The sequence below is a fragment of the Macrobrachium nipponense genome, chromosome 27, assembly GCF_015104395.2.
Source record: "Macrobrachium nipponense isolate FS-2020 chromosome 27, ASM1510439v2, whole genome shotgun sequence".
In the NCBI taxonomy this organism is placed as follows: Eukaryota; Metazoa; Arthropoda; class Malacostraca; order Decapoda; family Palaemonidae; genus Macrobrachium; species Macrobrachium nipponense.
Genome location: NC_087216.1, coordinates 4,500,866 through 4,523,365, shown reverse-complemented (window position 1 = coordinate 4,523,365; position 22,500 = coordinate 4,500,866). Strand labels below are relative to the sequence as shown.

General features: G+C 35.3%; 1 protein-coding gene across 1 annotated transcript in view; it reads left to right on the top strand.

Annotated features, from left to right (window-relative positions):
- LOC135200492 (roundabout homolog 2-like) overlaps positions 1–22,500 on the top strand; it is a 748,467-nt gene that overhangs the window by 710,380 nt on the left and 15,587 nt on the right. Inside the window, exons 10-11 of the mRNA XM_064229141.1 lie at positions 20,499–20,616; positions 22,114–22,308. Coding sequence (XP_064085211.1) covers positions 20,499–20,616; positions 22,114–22,308 — 313 coding nt within the window. The remainder of the gene's footprint in view (positions 1–20,498; positions 20,617–22,113; positions 22,309–22,500) is intronic.

The window sequence follows — 22,500 nt, the reverse complement described above, 5'->3', positions numbered from 1 at the left end:
GAGGCCTGCGGATTTTGTGCTCATATCAAGATTATTTTTACCACCGACTGCGAAGTTGGGAGAGGTTATGCTTCCACGGGAGTCTGTCTGTCTGAATTGGTTTGATTTTCTTTGGTGTTTCTCGAGAATTCGGCAATGGATTTAGGTAAATAGATTTTGAAATGTTTGAGGATGCTCGTCCGAGAACCTTTAAGTGTTCTTTAAAGGCAACAGATGATACAATTTTTATGTTCTTAGTGTTTCCCATATATCACTTAGACTCAGACAGAAAAATTCTGATGTTAGAAGGAAAGAGTTCTTGTTATTCTACTGAAAGATACTGAGTTTTGTAAAGTTTATTTTGAACACTGTCTTTAACTTTTTCAGCATACAACAATGGATTTTCTCAGAATATTTATTTTATGAAGGATTTTGTCTTGATTTTTTCTCAGTTAGTAAACCATCTGAGAAAGGAGAAAGTTATTTAGTTTACACACACACACACACACATATATACATACATACATAAAGATATATGCCACGAGGGAAAATAAACAACGGAGTATCCGCGAGATCTTTCGACGTTCAAACGTCCTTTACTTAGCAGGTGAACTGACATACATGAGCAAAAGACAATACAAGAAGGGTCGTATAACTGACAGATTGGGATTATAAAGAGATTGGTACCTAGAATCCGACACACCTGGAAGATGAGTAACCTTCCCAAACAAGCATAAACAATGGGTACAATTAAAGGTTTAAGACAATCATCTCAGACACAAGGACAAGACAATTAAAGGATTATAGGTGACAGCTATTCAGAACTTTGGTAAACAAAAAAATATTCACAATACATATTCACAATACATATTAAACATACATTACAGCGAAGATATCTCCAAGGCAACTAATTTTTATTTAAATCTGTAATTATATCTTTGAGGTCATTCTTAAACATGTTACAAATACAAGGGTCTAAATGAAACAGGCCACGACTAATATTGAAATTACAATGAGAAGTAAGTTGTATTAAAGCAGATTCTAAAAGATTTCGTAATAAGACATCTTTTGACCTTGCAATTACTGAACTACCAATCCAATTTATTCGGTGGTTGTTTTCACTTAAATGAATGAATATTGCATTAGATGTTTGCCCAGTTTTTACAGAATATTTATGCTGGCTTAACCTTACTTCTAAGCCATTGCTCGACTGTCCGAGATAAAATGAGGGACAATCCATACATGGAATTTTATATATTATGTTGTTGCTTTCTCTGGGGCCATTTTTTATTAACATTCCTTTTAGTGTTTTAGTGTGTTATTATAGGAAAAAACAAGGTTGACTTTAAAGGCTTTTAACAATGATTTAATGGTTTCAAATCCGTTAAAATAAGGCAAACTGAGAATGTTCTTAGAATTTTCTTTCTTCGTGTCGTGTTTCTCACACTATAAAACTTTTTGTGGGCTTTATTATAACAAATATCTAATATATGTGAAGGTTAGCATAAATCTTTCCCTATTTTCCTTATGTATTCAATTTCTTGATCCAAATATTGGGGACTGACAATGCACAATGCTCGTAAAAACATAGAAGAAAAAATTGATATTTTTATGTTAAGATGGTGGCCTGAATAGAAATGAACATAAGTTAAGTTGTTGGTCGGTTTCCTATAAATACTGAATTTACATTGAAATGGTTCTCTATGTATCAAAACATCTAAGAAAGGGAGGCAATTGTCTTTTTCTAATTCTAGAGTAAACTTAATCGATGGTACCTGGTTATTTAATTTAGAGAGTAAATCATTTACATCAATACCGACAAGCAGAACAGCTAAAATATCATCAACATATCTATACCACTTTACAGGAATATAAATGATATTAGGTAAGTAGCGTTTTTCAAAGAATTCCATGTACAAGTTTGGGAGTAGTGGTGATAAAGGGTTTCCCATTGCCATGCCAAATATTTGTTGATAAAATTCACCATTGAATATAAACTTACAATCACAAACGCACAAACTCGTGAGTGAAATAATGTGACTTATAGGTAGAGGTAATTCATGCCGAGTTATAGGGACTTTAGTAAAAAGAGAACATACATCAAAACTAACGAATCTATCAGTGGGGCAAAGAGTAATTTTGTTTAATTTATCAACTAAATCTAGAGAATTATATATATGAGAATCGGAGATTGTTCCAAGTAACAGGGACAAGATTTTAGTGATATATTTCGAAAGTTTATGTGAAATTGAACCAACAGTACTGATAATAGGCTGCATAGGGTTATTTTCTTTGTGTGTTTTGACTAATCCGTACAAGTAAGGTAGCAAAGGAGATTTGACTGACAATTTGCCTAGCAGTTCTGTTTTATCTTTAAGGATATTTTTCACTGTGCTATTGAAGTTTTTTATGACTTGATCAAGGGGATTTTTTGTTAGTTTTTTTATAAGTCACATCATCATCCAATAGGGCTTGCATACGTGATATGTAGTCAGCTTTATCTAAAATACAATACTATTTGACTTATCAGCTTTTGTAATGTGGATAGTACTGTCCTTTTTAAGATCGGTCAAACTTTTCTTATAGCAAGCAAGGAAGTTACTTTCATGCTTTACGTTGGCAGCTCCGTAAACAATACCTTTAATTGTACCCATTGTTTATGCTTGTTTGGGAGGGTTACTCATCTTCCAGGTGTGTCGGCTTCTAGGTACTAATCTCTTTATAATCCCTATCTGTCAGTTATACGACCCTTCTTGTATTGTCTTTTGCTCATGTATGTCAAGTAATTTTTTTAATCTTTTAAGAATAGTGTGTTAGTAAACCATTTCTTTTTTTTAGTCAAAATTTTAGCCTTATGGAACCCGTTCAGATTTAGAGAAAATGATCAGGCAGCCATATTTTACTTATAAGGAAAAAAGGAAAAGTTATTTTTATGTCAAAAGAGTTAACAGAAACTAAAAATAACTATAGAAAATAATTTAAAAGAAGGGTAAAAGTTTTCGCAAAGTGCAAATTTACCAGCGCATGAAGAATTTCTCGCATGAATGATTAGGGCATGTCAAATTAATTTAACTGGTGCTTTCATGGCCCTGGCCTACATAAGGGAGATAGTTTAATTGCAGTCGTCCAGAATATCAAAGCAGACTTCTTTTTTTTTTCATGGAAGTGTTTGAATTCCATTTCGGATAGCGCACATTGTTCCTCCATTCTTTTAGATGCTTGTAGTTATTGCTCTTGGCTCTTAGGACAGAATTACTTTAAATCCGTTCACAATTCTGTAAGTAACTGGAACTGTTACAGAGGAAGGAGAGGAGCCATTTGATATTTTCCATCATATTGTAGGTCCGGTTGCGTTATTCATTTATTTTCGAGCCAGCAGTAATTATGTATTTGTGCCTATGTGAAATGGCTTTGAGGCTTTCTACGCTTTGCTTTTATCCATTTAAACAGTCATTCATTTGGTATTCACACTCTCGTTTTTAATTTTTCCTTGCGTTCTCTTTACGCGGTAATAATGTTTTTTATTTTTTTTATTTTTTTTTTCAAACTAACCTGTATGACAATATTTATTTGATCATAGACAATGTTTTCTCTTTCTTTCTACGCAAAAATAGACATACACACCCACTCACAGATAAATGATGCACTTATAAAGCAATTTCTTTAATGACCTAGTGTATTATTGTTCAGAAATTTGGTAAGACATTGTTCCAGTTGTAATGGTGTACTATCTTTTACTATTTTTCATTTGTTTAAAAGCTTCCCTGCTCAGTTATTCTATATTTTGTGTCATTGTGTCTCAATGATGTGCAACATACACAGTATTACATGACATTTTCCCTTTGTCTCCTTTAAAGACATTGTGATTGCAGCTGATGATTAAATTACGTGTGTTTCGTATTTTTAAGTATATACACCCTTGTGTATGTATGTATGTATGTATACATGTATGTAGGATGTTGCTGGACGAATAAACTTATGAATGTAATAATAGGTACAAAAAGACTTGTACATAAGTATATATTCATTTAATCATAGCCTGGTATTTAGTCATCTAATTTTGAGTGATCAGGCCCTGATATATTGCAACCGGTAATTCAGTGTAAATATCAGTTAAAAATACGACCTAGATAAATGGTGTGAGGCGCAATTCTGATTTAAATTTTTAGTAAAATTCTGCGTGAATGATGATTTATGCGATCAGGAAAACTCGCAATTATTTCCGAGCATTTTAATACTGTTAGCAAATGGTTGCCATTCGTTTTCCTGGTGGCATTTTATTAACATAGTTTATGATTATTTTCTATTATGATGGGACTTTCATGATAGCAACGGAGTACTCATAAAGATGTAGTGTATAAAACTTTCAGAAAAAATAATGCATGCCAGTCGGCCATCTTGGATATCTGACGTTTTCATTTTTTCACATTAGTAAAAATAGTTTTTTTTTCATTTTCTTAGAGAAATATTATAAATTTGAATAAAAATTACCACAGTAGCTGGGTTCCGGGTCCCCAAAGCTCTCTTTGAGTTATGTTGAAAATCCGAAAAGGCTTTTTAGTAACCCAGAGTTGTTACATACATAACATTCTAAAAGTTTCATCTCAGACCTTATTTTAAAGAATCAGCAGAGCACGAAAGGACAGACAGATAGCCAACTCTCCCCACCCCCCACCCGAACCCCCTCTTGCCACTGGGTAATTTCACCCTGGGTAATTAAGAGAAAAGAAATGAATTGAAGCGGGTCCTTTTATATCATTAGTCTTTGTGTGGAATCTTTGACCTCCTAGGCATTCTTATGAGCCCCCCATGCATTTTCCCTAATTATGAGTTATGGCCTGATGCTAATGAGCAGCGAGATTAATGAGTTTGTCTTTGTCGTTAATCGTGTGATCTTTATTGTCGTATTTCATGGCTCATTAACGCCGGCGTTTTTAGTGCTACTTTATAACTGCTGTATATTTGTAGTGTGCGCACTGGCGTTCGCGTTTTTATCACGGTCATTTTTTTTTTTTTCGTTTGTGATGTTAAATCATCGAGGCTTTCCAATACTCAGTTGATTTTTTCTTCTTTTGCAAAGTCCTTTGTCGTATTTCACTTTTCTTTTAATATCAAAGCAAATGTCGGATTTATTACAGTTAGGTAGTAATAGGACCACTTTTGTAGATGTCTTCAAGATTCTTGTAGTTCGAAAAGGCGAACCTCACTAGATCCAATCTTTTTAAAATTCCCCTCTATATAGCTCTTGTGTATTTCTACATTCGCTGCTTTATTTACATTTGTTTATCCATGTATTTTTAAGGATCATTTTAATTAAATGTAATATTAATTACTTTCATAAAGGTGTTTATTTGGTAGGTGCATTCCCTTTTATCTTAACAAATTTGTTTACTTCCTTTCACGTCGATATGATGTAGCGTGTACGATATAAACATCCTTTCCTCAGAGGGAACTATAAGGATTAGACGCGAAAGTTATTTTAAAAACTATGATTGATTTCTTTGACATAATACAACCACTCATATGTTAGTCACTGAGGACTTCCCCAGCCAGGAAAGAATATACGCCGTTCTTATTGTAATTTAGAATTCTTTTTATTTCATTTCAGTTCTGTTTCCAAATTGGAATTCATGACAAGAATGAAGTATGTTGTGAAAATGTAGAATTACTCTGTGTGAAATAAATAACTTAAAAAAAACATTTCTTGTCGTATGCGTTGGCTAAATGATGTTATTTTTAATATTTGTCACTCTCCATCGCCTATGCAGGTTGCTTCAAGTACGTCCGTTTAGTTTATCACCAAATGCAAACTCTCTCTCTCTCTCTCTCTCTCTCTCTCTCTCTCTCTCTCTCTCTGCGCACGTGTGTGTGTGTGTCCTAGTTTATAGTAAATTAGTTCAAATTATAATTATGTATTTTCTTGGATACTGTTACACCAGTAGGGGCTGGAGGAAGCCCATACTAGGAAAAGATACAAAGAGTAAATGGCTAGAAAGGGGATAATTTTTGGGGGCGGGCTGATGGCCGGAGAATATCGCAGTGGCGATACTATTGCAATAGAACGATCCCCGGGGACCATCAAAGGATATAGGTACAATCACATTCCGAGCCATTCGTTACATCGGTAGGTGGCTGCCAGAGGTGATGCGAGACTGGATATCACGATTGACTGAGATTCACGACGAGAATAATCGAGATTGCGAAGAATCGGTTTCCGTAATATAATATTTATAAAGATTGCAGTCTGTGATAACGTGTGCTGAGGTGTTTCGGATTGCGCCGCAGTGTTGTACTGTTATAACGAAAGAAAGCATTCAGATGACTGACATATAGGCAAGCGGCAAATGAAGCATGAAGTTTCCTTTTGCACTGAAGAAAATGGATATGGAAAATGATAACTTACTTTACCTGCGTGATATGAGGCAGAATCAAGGTAAAGACTTACTTATTTAAGGAAAATCGTATATCGTGAAGTCATGTTCAGAGGGGATGGAATGCCCTTCCCAGAATAAACAATGACGGAATCTCTCTCTCTCTCTCTCTCTCTCTCTCTCTCTCTCTCTATGTATACCGAAAATAGTTAATCTTTCGATTAGTGCCTAACTATTCGCCTTTTCAATTTTGAACGCCCCTGCTTCGCCTACCTAGCTAGGAAAATATTCCATTGTCTCCCCTGACTCTCCCCTAGAGGCTCGGCGTTCACGATCTTCTCCATATAGGATGAAATTGATCTCCATAGCCGATGATAGGTATACTAGTATAGACTGACCGCGGCTTCCGAGAAGTATCAAGGCTCGGGACATGGTCATCCCCAGGTCTTTCGGTGGGTCCTGGTCATCCCTACAAAGGTGCAGAACAGGCTAAGGTTAGAACGTGGTTTGACGTCCGGGATTTACGGGAATACGTCGACTCATCATTCACGAAACGCAATCGTGCGTTCATCAGTAAATTTATTTTATTTATTAGCATACTTAGATGACGTTTTTGAGTTTGTGGACATCTGAGGTCAAAACGCGTTTCAACGACATACACAAAAACTGACAGAAAAACAAAAATTTCCGGGTTAATCTTAAGATATATAAGCAATACTTTTCTCCCATGTCTATTATGAGTCTGATTTTGTTCGAAATTCTGGACATCTTTAAAGACATGTTGCAAATTGGTTTTATCGGAGATTTCAAATTGGTAAGTTTCTGAAATTCCGGATAACATTTGCCGAGCTCCAGAAACAAGTCGTGCTTTTATTTGCTGTATTACAGTTACTTCATCCAGTTATTTAGCCTTGGCAGTTATTTGCATCAGTTAGCGGAGCTGGACTTTTTGTCACCTCATCACAGAAGGGAGAGAACGCGGCTGGGAATCGGTAGGGAAGAGATGTCGCTGTTAAATGGGAGAGGAATGAGTGAGGCAGACCACAATGCCCCAAATTATGAAATTGACGTATCATTTGTAGACGCGTCATAGGCTGAACGAGGTATAACTGTCACATTTCATGTTTCATAAACGTGATTTATGGCGGAAGTTTTTATTATATGTAAGATGGGAGTGACATTTGTCGCCGCTAGAATGTGATGGCTTCTGGTTTCTGTTACTCGGTCGTAAAATTTTACCTCATGAATCTGTTGCGTTTTATTTCTTAATATCATGACGTTCGCTGTCATGCGGCCTTCATATTTCTTGCGTTATGGCCGCACCATTTCGTTTTATGTGGAAGTAACTTTATATATGGCCGTAACAATTTATGGCCTTCCAACCAGAAAATTTCAGGAGCGATGTCTGTGACTGTTGATTGTTGCAGTAGACAGATGGGCACTGTTGCCCAATCAAGTTTGGTCATTAAGAGAAAGGAAACTCATCTAGGATTTCCCTTGCTAGCCTGACAGAAATCTTTCTATTGAAAAAAGTATTGGTCAGATTATTGAGGAAACACAGAGGAATCCGGAGAATTCCTCTTACTGGCTTACTTTATAACCACAACAGCTTTCTCTTTGGTTGCACATCTCTGGTGATCAACGTTACCGTCACGCTGTTTTTATAGTACCTGCAATTGACACATCTTGTTCCAGAAGTCCTGTTTGGTGTCCTCCACTATTTCCCTCTTACAATTGCCTCTTTCATTGCAAACTTTTTGTCATAAACTTATACATGCATACTTCCTCCAGAGAGTTGCGTCTTAATTCAGATCCAATTTCTTGTATATGCACTTTGTCTGCTGTTAAGTATGCTGTTTCTCCATATGCACAGAATCCGCTCTCCGTTACGAAGGGTCGACATTATATTATACTGAATATTTCCTTTCTTTGTGTGTGTGTGTGTGTGTGTGTGTATGTCTCCCTTCTGAATATTCTGCGCTTTTTGTAGCTACGTCCTTTTCTCTAAAGAACGTTTGTTCATCCCTGTCTAAGTGACCTCGCCAGCGATTCTCTTGTCCATTTAATCTATTGATTCACTAGAAAGGCTGAAGAATCCTCAAGAGATTTTGTACTATGAATTTTCTCAGTAAAATTCAAACATGAATAAATTTTTTTTATTACAATTATCCGCGTACCATGACAGACGCTTCTGGCATCCATAGCTGGAAAATAAAACGCTAAGTCTTATGGAAGATATTAAAGGTTGAGGACGAATTTTGCGAAGACTATCTGCGTCAGCCTCTGAGTCGGGTATCAATTTTAGTATGGCATGAACCTCTAAGAGAACTTTTGGGGGAAAATGAATGACAGTCGGTACCGTTGGGTAAAGAAGAACGTATTTCCCTGTACTGGGAGAATAAAGAGAATCAGCAAACTTCTTTATTATTGAGGAAATATAACTTAGTTACATACGGGACTCTCCAACACTCTTAGATACCTACATACATACACACACACACACACACACACATATATATATATATATATATATATATATATATATATATATATATATATATATATATATATATATATATATCTTTTCTTAATTATGTCTTTATTTTATAACATTAAACATGTCTTTTTCAGGTTAAAACATCATCATTATTATTACTATTATTATTATTATTATTATTATTATTATTATTATTATTATTATTATTATTATTATTATTATTATTATTATTATTATTATTATTATTATTAGAGTATGAACATGATTCCCTGTGGCTGGTGGCTGTCACTGGTTAAATTCTCCATCAGCGATAAGAGAAGGCAATCTATTTACCCGTTTACTTCATGAAATTCTATTCAGAGGGAGGCAGACAATAAATTTCAAAAATTTCATCAAAGCGTTTGGCAGCTGACCCTCTCTTCAATCATTGTGAAGTATCCAAGTAAATGCCATGAACCTTTTGTACGGTGATATATATATATATATATATATATAGTTATATATATATATATATATATATATATATATATATTATATATATATATATATTATATATGTATATATATATATATATATATATATATATATATATATATATAGATATATATTATATATATATAGTATGTATATATATATGTTTGTGTATATATATGTATATATATATATATATATATATATATATATATATCTATATAGATAGATAGATAGATAGATATATACTGTTTACACTGTAACATGTTGAAATGTCTTTATCGTTGTCTTTTAATGATAATCTTCTTGACACATTAAATGTATTTAGCTAATGTTACAAAGTATATATATGTATATATATTTATGTGTGTAATATATATGTGTGTACGGGCAAGTGTAATTACGAATGTATTGTACTGTATATGAAGAGTTTTGCTAGATTGCATTGGGAAACTAAAAAGACAGAACCAAGAGTTAAATTCATCTTCAGAAGGGGATGATGAAATATCTACCATTTAGTATGTTTTCATCATTATGATATGATTACAATCTGAAACTGTTTCATTTGATTTCATATATTGCATGGTTTCTTCATAGTTAATTTTATTCTTGAGTGACATTAGTCATCTTACACCGGCATCTCTAGAGACAGACAGAGAGAGAGAGAGAGAGAGAGAGAGAGAGAGAGAGAGAGAGAGAAGGTGGGGGGGGGGAGAGAGAGAGAGAGAGAGAGAGTTTGAAATTCATTATTCATTTTATGACAGAATGTTCCGTCCTGGGCCATTCTGTCACCAAAACTGCGATGTTTCTTTCTTGATATTCCACTCTGGGAGGGAAGGACAGATGGATGTAAACAAAGGCTTTGTTGTTTGTTGCCTTAGATTTGTATATAGCTGCTGTTTTAGAAAAAAGTGAGTGTTTCTGTAATGATGTATAGAAAGACAGTCTCATTTTACCTGCTAAATTTAATGTGTATATAAATATGTATGTTTGAATGTGTTTTGTGTGGATGCTCGAAAATTAGGAATAGAGGCTTTGTTAACTGTATATTTAGAAAAACATTAGTGAGTGTTTCTGTAAGGGTGTATGAAAAGCAGTCGCATTTTAACTGCTAAATTTAATTTGTTTTGTGTAGATGCTCGAAAATTGTGAAGAAAGACTTTAACTGTGTATATTTTCAGAACCTTATCTTTTAAAGAAATATTCAATCAGGCAATGTTCTGCGAGTCCATGGAAGCATGTGTCTTTTGGACTGTGCGCGCGCACGTGCGTGCAGCAGATTGAACGCAAAGGAAGCTTAGCCGTCGGAGAGCGGGATGGGCTAAGGGATAAGAGGAGCGAGGTGCTGGTCCCACGCACAGACACATCTCATGATATATTGCACACTAAGGCCACACCCTCTCTCTCTCTCTCTCTCTCTCTCTCTCTCTCTCTCTCTCTCTCTCTCACTTGCGTCTGCTCCCTCTTGTGTCTCTCTCGTAGGCGCTTCTTAATAACAGCCTCTCTCTCTCTCTCTCTCTCTCTCTCTCCTCTCTCTCTCTCTCTCTCTGTTTTACGGCATATTATCCGTGGTAAACGAAGAAGAGAGGATGATACATCCCACAGCCTCAAACACAAAAATGTTTGTTATATTGTGGGTTTTACTTTCATAAGATGTAAATATAGTTGATTTTATAAAATGGGCTGGTTGTCCGTTTCATAATTTTAAAGGTAATTCAAAAACGTATATATGATTTTATTAACTTGATTATGCGCTTTTTATCGAAAGGGATTGGTTCTTAGTTACATGTTTACACTATTTCGTAGACTACTTGGATTAGAATGATGCTTGAGGTAGAATCACTGTGAAATAGAAAATGGATGTGAACTTTATTTCGAATTATTAATGCTGAAGTGTTGTACTATATTAGTAGTATAGTAACAGTTTTGATAATGGTGCTGGTAGGTAGTGACAGTAATGAGAAAGGTTTGATAAATCACTTTTCCTTGAGCCTTGATGAATTAAGGTGGACAGTTCTGTCTAGTTACTGGAGTCTTTTTTTCTTAAAAACGATAATATTTAGCATTTATTTCAAGCGAAAATGCAACGCATTACAACCATTATACTATTCTTGTTACATCTTAATACATTTTGATGTATATTTATTAATTTATTTTTTTCATCTTTATTAAGTTAGATCTCTTCTTTCTGTATTTCCATTTCATTCATCTTATTTCTTTCTGATGAAGACCGTATTGTTTGGGAGTTAGAACTTCAGGTGAGTGGCTCCTATGGGCTTGTCCCATATGAATAATAATAATAATAATAATAATAATAATAATAATAATAATAATAATAAACTCCCGAATTCTGTGCTGGGTCCTTCACTGAGGATCGTCGGAGCACCCAAATTCTGTATTCCGACCTTCACTAAGGAACTTTGGCTTGAGATCCACAACTATATCAAAATCTTGCTTCGTCTTAGGCATTCCCGTTCAACAATAGTTTCTCTAATTTTCTTTCAGAGTTTTTGTATTGCCATTGACGTTATTGTGGCGAGTATTTAGATGTTGAGCTATTCAAACAAAATTGTTCGTTGTAGATCATCATATAATTTTTATATCTTTTTTTATATATAGGTGTTCTGAATACTTGGTCCTCTCGTGCGAGACTGCAGAACCTAGTTATTATTATTATTATTATTAATATTATTATTATTATTATTATTATTATTATTATTATTTTTATTATTATTATTATTATTATTATTATTATTAAAACTGCTCCAGTTACATCTAGGGGAATAATGATTATGATAATATCGGGCTAGAAATAAAAAAATAAAAAAAAATTACCATTTGTGAATTCATAAAACAAAGAATCTCTCAACGTCTCACCCAGATTATTATACTATTAATATTATTTTGTTATAGATTTGTAATGCGGATTTACAAGTTCGAAGAGCGTGTGAGGTAGGTCATCATATATATATAAAAGAATTACGTAAAGTTTTGTTATAGATTTGTAATTAACTGTGTAAATGCGGATTTACAAGTTCAAAGAGCGTTTGAGGAACGTTGTCTTATATAAAAGAATTACGTAAAGAGGAAAAGGAGAAAAACAATTTATATCTCCCATAAAAAAAAAAAACCTTATAACTATTTTTTTATCTCCCTTTTTATTGGCCTGGAGAGAGACGTGAATATGGGTGTGGCTTGGGACACTTGTGGAACTGTCAGGTATGATAAGTGGCTTTGTGTATGGGTGTTCTGGGGCAAATCTAAATTACCAACTGTCAGGATGTGTAAACAGGAGGATTGTCGAGTTATTGCAGCAACTTGGATGCCGCTGAAGGGAAAGGAAATTGAACATTTGTTCCTTTTTCCCCATTCTTAATTTTTTTTAAGAAAACATCTTCTTCCTTGAAAACAGCAGTGAAGTAAAAGTAGCATCAGATCTTTCTTTTGTGAGGTTTGTAAGTCAGTATTCTTGTTTTCCCGTTTTCTCCAAAATTAACTCAGAAGTATAGTTTTTGTCCCTAACACCTTTCATATAAGTGAATAATAAATAGAACTATTATTTCTGCGACTACCTTATGTCTGGTTCATATTCTTTCGATATCCGAAAAGAATCGTTAAGGGAATTCGGTAATTTTTTTTAAACTTTTAATATTTACTTAGGTCATCAGACCTTTAATAAGTTAAATTGTCAGCCTCCCTCAATGTAGTGTTTTATACATCTACTGGTGTACTTATAATTATATACAGAATGAACAGGCCATTTTTACCAGATTTACGACCACTTAACTTCTCGATTTCTTCACAAGTTTTGGATAACTTCGGTTATCACACAATCCACCTTGCTGCGAAATATATAAGATTTTCAACTCCACCAAGCTGTTATCTGTCGAATTCAGATACTTTCTACTAGAGCTGGAATACACCTATCCCCGCCATCTGTATTCAAGGTATATCCAGAGCTTGTCCAAAAACTGTGAACGCTGTTAAAAAAAATTAAGGGGCCATTGTGATTGTTAAAATATATATATATATATATATATATATATATATATATATATATATATATACATCTATATATACATATAAATATAATTATAGTATATGTAATATATATATAATGTTTGTGTGTGTGTGTATATATAAATAATATAATATACTATATAATAATATATATTATATATATAATTATATATATAATGTGTGTGTGTGTGTGTGTGTGTGTACAACCTGCAACGCAATAAGCATTAAAACGCTTATGCTGCAATGCTGAAGATTGGGTCTATTCCAGCTTTAGCAAAATGTATTTGCATTCGACTGAGAATTATAGGGCCATTAATGTTACTTATGATACCGGGAAAGATGGACGGTAATTCTGATTGAGAAAATAAGACAAAGTGCAGGAAGATTGGGAGAGGCAGACGTGTGGCCTCAGAGTATGTAGATCAAACGGTAGCTATGAAATACTTAAGCGTAAAGGGAAAAGGAGTAAATGTCATATATCAGCCTACAAAAACTTATGACAGAACTATAGGGAATGCAGAGGGCATTGGAGATGTATAAGTAAGTTGTAGAGATTCATTAAAAGTTTATTAGAGAAATAAAAGGTAGATGAGAGAGTGACTGGTTTTTTGTAGAAAACAGGTCTGAGGCAAGGGTGTACAGTTTAGTATCTTTACAGATGAAGTGATGCGAAAAGTCATAGAGAGCAAATTCAATCTAAGTGGAAAGCTTCTGAATGATAAAATGGTTCATAAGTGAAGTGAGGGAAGGCTGATGCTTGCAAATGATTCAGTAATGATTGTTTTTTGTTTGTTTGGTGTTTTTACGTTGCATGGAACCAGTGGTTGTTCAGCAACGGGACCAACGGCTTTACGTGACTTCCGAACCACGTCGAGAGTGAACTTCTATCACCAGAAATACACATCTCTCACTCCTCAATGGAATGGCCGAGAGTCGAACCCGCGACCACCTAGGTGGGAAGCAAACACCATACCAACTACGCCACTGAGGCGCTTCAGTAATGATTGGGAATAATGCAGAGGACTGCAAAACTGGTGAAAGTGGTTGCAAGAGGAAAAAATTGAGAGGAGTTAGGACCTAGAGTATTGTTAAGGTAACAGAAAGATAGAGCAGTGAAGATGATATTGGCGATGGAAGTGATTGATTCATATATCTACTTCGGAATAGATCAAAAGGATGGAGGAGAGAAGAGAAAAGTCTCACAGTAAGGGTGAGGCATAGGAGGTAGCAGGGCGTGGGGAAAAGAACTGGAGTCTCTCTGTGGATGTCGTGAATGGCATATATGAAAGGATTGTTATGTCATGTCAACTTTTGGAGGTTGATTTGCAAGTGAAAGAAAAGAGATTATGGTGTTGAGATGAATTGTATTTGTATACTCTGTTTTTTTTTCCATCTGTCCATCCGCCTGTGTTGGTCACTTATGGTAACACTGCGTCCCGGGCTTTAAATAGTTACGCTATGTGCATGTTTTAGGTAAATAAAAGGATATCTGGGTATACATTTGCAACTGAAAAGTGTTTTGATAATTTACTGTATGCGAATCACACCGTTAATATTCGAAATAGAATATTATTTAAAGCCCGGGACGCAGTGTTACCTTGCGCAAACACCACAGGCGGATGGACAGATAGAAAAAAACAGAGTATAGTATATCTAGCATAAAAAATATTGAATGATTGAGTAATGCGTTGAGAAAGAAGTTAACTTAGATGAAAAGATGGATCATGGCGTTTTCAGGTTGTTCAGCCTTGTTGGAAGATGAAGGACGATAAGACTATATACGAGGAAGACCTACACATTTTTTAATAGAATGAATGGAAGAGATATTCTTTTCTTAAATGCCGTAATAGTGAAGCGTGAGAATACGTACATGATAGAGGTGAGTGGCTCCGTTTGCTTAGAGGATTCAATGCATTGTTGGTGAGCCTTCTGCGGAGGTTTATGATGTCTAATTAGTAGTTAAAATGTGAACGTTGTGGAATATTTCTCCACTAAGAGTTCATACACGATTTAGTAGTTAAAATGTGAACGTTGCAGTGACCATTGTCTTGCTCTGTTACTGGAGCCATTCCCTTTTGGCTTAATGTTAAGAAATATATTTGTTTATGTGCGTGTAACTGTCGAATTTTGCACGCATATTTATATTTGATAAGGTGATTGTCAGTCTATGCAAGCACCATAACTGAAATACTGAGGACGCACCTCACCAACAAAAAGCAATTGAATATGAAACCTGTCGAAGTTTATTTGATTCCCAGAGACTCGATTCGTTTGAACTCTCAGCCGATCCAAAAAAAAAAAAGAAAAAAAAGACGGATCGGGCCATTATCAAAGACAGATGAAGCCATGCACTGCGGAGGAGGTACACTGAATTCATGCCTTTGTTAACCCAAGCAGCAGCAAATGGCCCTGTTCTGGAGGACGCATTGTGTGGGTTAATCCCTTCTCTCGCATTTGTTTGAAGATCTGCATGAGGACGTTGTAATTGATCTTTTGATATGGAGAATAATGAGACAGTTCCCTCCGTGTAATGGAGATGTCACGAGAGAGAGAGAGAGAGAGAGAGAGAGAGAGAGAGAGCGAGAGAGAGAGAGAGAGGCGTAGAGGGGAATAGTGAAAGGTGTTTAATGGGCAAGGATTTGATTTAACGAAACTATCGCACTGGCAGTTCGAATCATTACAAATTTCATTTCAAAGCAGAGAAAGAGAAAGATAAAATCTGGAACAATGAAGAGACGTGCAATGAGAGATGATTTTCATGCAACAAAGGTGTTGACAGTTCGTATTACTACGAGTTTTATCAGCGCTGTGGAAGGGGTACGGACGGCACTTCGCAAATGAAAGTTGACTCGGATTTCGCAGATTATATTTTAGGGCGCACGACCAAATGCATCCTGCATGATATGGAAAGATTTTCATTTACTTTTATAATACGACTTTGCCGATTATTTGGTGTTTCAAGATAATGAATTTTCTTTGATGTTATTGAATTGGGATTCACCACGAGCGTGCCTGTGATTCTTGTACCATAAGTGAACCTCCAGCGATATTCACCGGCCTCGTAAGAATGAATTATTTGGATGGAAATGAGAGACCTTCTGTGATACAATACATGAAATAGAACTATTTTAATTAAGGCTGATCATTGGAGGATTTTCGACAAAGGCACTGCGTTATGTTTTCATGACGTCGTATGCAATATTGCAATGATATGGCAGTTCGTTTCATTTTTAATTTACAAGAACTTAGATGTGTAGCGCGAGGAGTTGAGAGGGTGATACAAAAGAATAGGGGATCGTTTGCATATGCCTGTGTGACTCGTTTTTGTGTGGTCTTAGTTTCTATTTATGACTGTTGCTTAAGGTAATCGCCCTTAAGACTAGCGCTTGTTTATTTCCGAAAATTAACCATATTGGAATTATGTGATAATGAATGTCAGCTCAATGGAGCGATGAAAGTTGGGGAATTTCTTCCATAATTCCATCTTGTTTTAATTTTATGTTCCATTTTCTCAAATATAAACAGCTAGCCATATGCAAACAGTTTGATGGGATACCATTGTCTGGCCGTCTGAGATTTGCAATCGCGCCGTTAACTCGAGCACTTTCGCGTCGAGGGCGGAACAAGGGCCGCTGCTGCAATGCCTGGTGTAAAAGCAATTTCCAGGCGGTGTCACGCCTCCGCTGCCGCCAACCCCCATGGCAGGATGACAAGAGCTATTTAATATCTGTGTTGATCACTTCCCTCCCGGACAGGAACAATCAGCTTCCCTTGATATCATCCGTTGCCGGAGATGTAATTCACTCGGAGCAGCGCCGTGCAATATGCTGGACTGGATTTGGCTGTATAGTCTGCTATCAGGGATAATTGAAACGATGCTTGTCACCTATCCGCGGATAAACCCAGTGGGGGCTTGGTTGTTCCTGGGTATTTGCTTTCTCTCTCTCTCTCTCTCTCTCTCTCTGTATTCAGTATATTTCCTTTATCTCGTTGAAGTTTACCGTGTACATGAAACTGTGTGCTGTATTTTTCTTTTTGATTTGAATATTTTCTGGAGTAGTTGTCTAAAGTCGAGAGAGGACGCAGTCTGTGATTGATGCAAACTGTTCATTGCAGCTGAAGGTAATATTTTTGTTTCATTCCCATACTGTTATTCTCCCTCTCTCTTTCTTCTCCAGTTTATCAGTCCTTCTGTACAATATTTTTTATTAACAAAATGAGAAAGAATTTATTAATAGGGTCCAATAAAGGCTGATGCAATTTTCAACCCAAAAGTATATTTTACTCGCTTCCATATAGACATGATGCTGAGGTAAGATTGGATATTATTTCAATTTACTACCGTTACAGCATCAGAAGTCTTATTTTAGCTGAAGGAGTGCGTATGCTGAAACTTTAGGCCGATAGAAATGATGTAGTAACTCGTTATTCGTTGCTACCATCATTACTTTCCTCTCGGCTTTATCGGAAACATTTTCCAGGGTCTTCCTTATTTCCGATAATTATGTAACTAAAGGCCAGTTGGTCCAGCCGTTTTATGTCCTTATCCAGATCATTTGTAAAATCAAAAAAATCAAAAAAAGCAGTTTAATGGAGTTGGATAGATCAGTGAATGCGAGAGTATATTCCTTCGATGGGTAGACGATGGTACATAACAGGATGCGAGTAAGATAAATAAAAACTTAATTATTGCATAATTTTGTCGATATATTTTGTATACTTATAAGCATATAAAGATATAATCTTTCATATCACAAGTAAACTAGTTTCATTTGCTAATTTTTTTATTTTTATAGTATTAAATTCATGGATACATTTACTCATTGACCAGTTATAATGAACAGAACTTTTTTTAAACTTCTTGCCCTCTCCTCTTTAGGTCGCCCCTTAATCCCAATCTTCAATATCACTGAGCTTATAACCTTATAAGTTGCAGGAAATCGCCCTAGAAATAATCAACGTCTGACGCGGACTTCATGAAGGCGACTTATTTTTCATAGGAGACGTAAAAGTCAGCTTCTGAAGTCTCCCAAGAACGGTAAATTCGAGCGCCGGTGGCCTCAATGGGGCAGTCGGCCAAGGGGCGCTTTTTTCACAGATATTTTTCATCGCTGAGCTGCTGCAATGAGAAACGCACAGCTGGTTTTTTCGGTGTGTGTGTGTTTATATATATATATATATACTATATATATATATATATATATATATATATATATATATATATATATATATATATATATATATATATATATATATATGATTGGCCTCTTCATTATTTCAAAACTTTTTGCTAATTTTCTGGCTTTCATATCATTCCTTTAATTTTTTTTTGCCTTTTTTTATTTGCTTCGGTTATATTCCTTGTGATCCCCGTGGGGGAATAGTGCCGTCAGTGCACCTCATGCGGTGCACTGTAGGCATTACTTAAGGTTCTTTGCCATGTTTCTTCGTCCCCTAACTACAACGCCTTTTATTCTTCTTATTTTATCTTCTTTCATCCGTCTCTCTTTCCACCCTCTCCTAACAATTGAATTCATAGTGCAATGAGGTTTTCCTCCCGTTTAACCATTCATACCTTTTCGCTGTCAATTTCAATTTCAGCGCTGAATGACCTCACAGTTCTCAGCTCTTGGCCTTGGGCCTAAATACTATTTTCTATTCTAAGAAGCGAGTGCATTAACTCCCTACGGGGGCCTAGAAGTATTACGATGCATTGTTTATTCAGCATAATACTCTGACGTCAAGATGAGATGCCATCAAATCCCAGGTCGCCGGAGGTAATATGCGCTAGGCGCATCTTTTCGACCCCGCTGCCATTGGCCTTGATCATGCCGCTGTAGCTTGATTTACTTAGCAAGAAAAGTCGTTTGCATTAATTAAGGATTCAATCGTCCCCTAATTTGGAATCAATGGGCTCGCTAAACATCCAATTTAGCAACACAAAAGTTTTTTTCTCCCTGTTCTTCAGTCATCAAGGACTTGGAATTGGACCGGAGAAATTTTCTCGGCTCCGCTTTAACTTACCTTTCCCCTTAATGAATCTGCTTAGTCAGTCTGCTTAAGGTATGCGTTGGGCCTCAGTCTATCCTCGAGAGATTTTACGTTAAAATTGTGTGTGTATATTGTATATATATATATGTGTGTGTATATATATATATATATATATATATATATATATATATATATATATATATATATTAGGTTTAGGCAATGTTTGTCACCGACTTAATGTAACAAGAAAAAAATCATATACTATATAATATATATATATATATATATATTATATATATATATATATATATATATATATATATATATATATATATATAAAGACGCTCATATTTTCACTATCATCGCAACTTGAATAATATTAATCTTACTTAGATAAGACTATTAAGCTTTCATGACAAAATGGAGGACTTTTTATTTGAATGTTGAGCACGTTATATATGAGGATGCAAATGTCCTGTAGAAGGAAAATAAATAAAAAAAAAGCTAAGAGGACTGAAACTTCTTTCGGTTCACTTCTGACAGATCTCCATCTGGGCGGCATATTCCCGAACTGCAACCGAGTACTGAGACCTTCCCTGAAAAACGCGAGACGCCATATTTAAAAAAAACTAACAAGAGTGTTCTTGAAAATAATGTCATTATGTTTCCCACACCCAAATTAAGAAGGAAATACTTCTTTGAACTAACCTAACCTAACCCAACTTGACCTAACCTAACCTAACCCAACTTGACCTAACCTAACCTAACATAACTTGGGAGCGTGGCAAATAAAAACCTGTGCATCTAATGTCTAGGCCAGTCCCTTAGGACGTTCCTGATTGGCTGTTGATAAACCAGTCACAGGGCTGGAAACTCTCAGTCTCGAGAGAGAGTTCACATAGGCAGGATGTATGTTTCATCTCTCCTGAGGGATACGTCTTTCAACAGCCAATCAGGAGCGTCGTAAGGGACTGGCTAGACGTCAAATGCACGGTTGATGTGAATCTACGATATATATCTCAAGAATTTGCGGATCCGGTAAAGGTTATCACCTCAATGTTCACTGCTTTTCAGATGTCCCCTTTTCTTGAATATACTAGCATTGCTTTCTACTGACTGCCAATTCGTACTGATTATATATCATCGTTGTCTTTCATCTTCTTCCTCAGATGAGTGGAGAGAGCAACACTGTTGAGGGGTTCTACATCCGCCTCCATCACGTGTCACGTGATCAGCATCAGCCGAGCCACTTGGTCAGTTCAGAAGGAGAGAAGAATAAGGTTAAAGGTCAGTGTAACAATATGATTGACTTTTTTTGTATTTATGTGCATATTTTTTTCTTGGGTAAACGTTATTAAAAAGGTTTCTGTTCAAACAAGTGGACGTTTATGCTGCATCTTAAATGAATGCTTTGAAAGTTCTTGTTACTTCAAGTTATCTTTGTCTGTCTGTCTTCCTATGTGTCTGTTTTCATTTTTTATGTGTATTATGTGTGCATATATACATATATAATATATATATGTGTGTGTGTGAGTACATGCACACATATACACAAAATAAAAACACAGGAGGCGATATTGGTGTGCATATATATACACACACACACTCATATATATATTTTATATATATATATATATATATATATATATATATAATATATATATATATATATATATACATACATACACCAATATCGCCTCCTTTGCCTCGTGACGCAAGAACCCTATATGAAATTCCGTCACTTATGACTTTTCTGTGCTTCCACTTCCACAAATCAACATGTAACGCGTCTCGATCTCCCTTTCATCATTATTGTCTTATGTCCCCCTTTGGTATCATTTTTCCCTCTATCCTAATATTTGACTCCTGCTCCTAATATTCTTATCAAATATTGATTCTCAAACGTACAACATCTCTCAGGTGTAGTTTCATTGTCTTGCTATGATGCCATGTCGTGTAGCAATGCAGATCGTACTAGACTGACGCTCATATTCAGTTTCGATCTTTTTCATTTCCATATCTTATTCACCCTGCTTTTTATTTGAATAGCCTTTTTTAGTCGTTCAATAAATTCCCACTAAATAGAAGCTGTGCTGGATATAAGAATTGATTCTAAATATTTGATAAATTCATCTTCGTTATTCCTTTCTCCATCCAGTGTTATTTCATACATTTTAGCATCCTTTCTCATCACTATTTCTGTTTTCCTTAGATTTATTTCTTTTTCATTCTCGCTAGATATGAGGATTATTATGTTGCAAATCCTCTGGTGTTCTGTTGATTAAAACAGAACCATCTGTGTAATATAAGACTTTCATATTTATTTTCATTTCGAAGTTTACCATGACATTCTCGTCGAACAAACATGCATACATACATACATACGTACACACACACACGTATATATATATATATATATATATATATATATATATATATATAATATATATATATATATACATACACACGTTATTTTACTTGTGTGTGTTTTAGACTATGACGTGTAATGATGCCTTGTGTTGTTTACGTTTTGTATGAGACGTTCTCTTTAGTATCCGATAAATTAAATAGAATACCACATATAAAATAATCCTGTATCTGCGGACATTCCTCATAATATTTAATATAAATTAAAAAAAAAAAGAGTTTATCGTGCGTCCTGTGAACGTCCTTGTTTGAGAACTTTCACGAATTTTTAAATCTGTGTTTTTGGGTTCATTTTCGTATATTTTCGATACATTGAACACCATTTCCTTACTTTCACTTTCATTTTCTCTCCGCCAGAGACGGACATCCAAGCAGAGACGAAACTCGAGAATTTCACGGTTGTGACGGTCGTGAATGCAGGACGAGGGGCGTCTTCCTATGTCCTGCACGGCCTTCACCACTACAGGTCGTACACGGTGTTCCTCGTGCCCTTCTTCAAGATGTATGAAGGACATCCGTCTAACAGCAGGAGCTTCTTGACGCCTGAGGCTGGTAAGTCTGATCTCTCTCTCTCTCTCTCTCTCTCTCTCTCTCTCTCTCTCTCTCTCTATATATATACATACATATATGATAAGATAAAAAGAAATAAAATAATATATATATATATGTATAATATATATGATATATATATGATATATATTATATATATATATATATATATATCTTATAGATGTATGTATGATA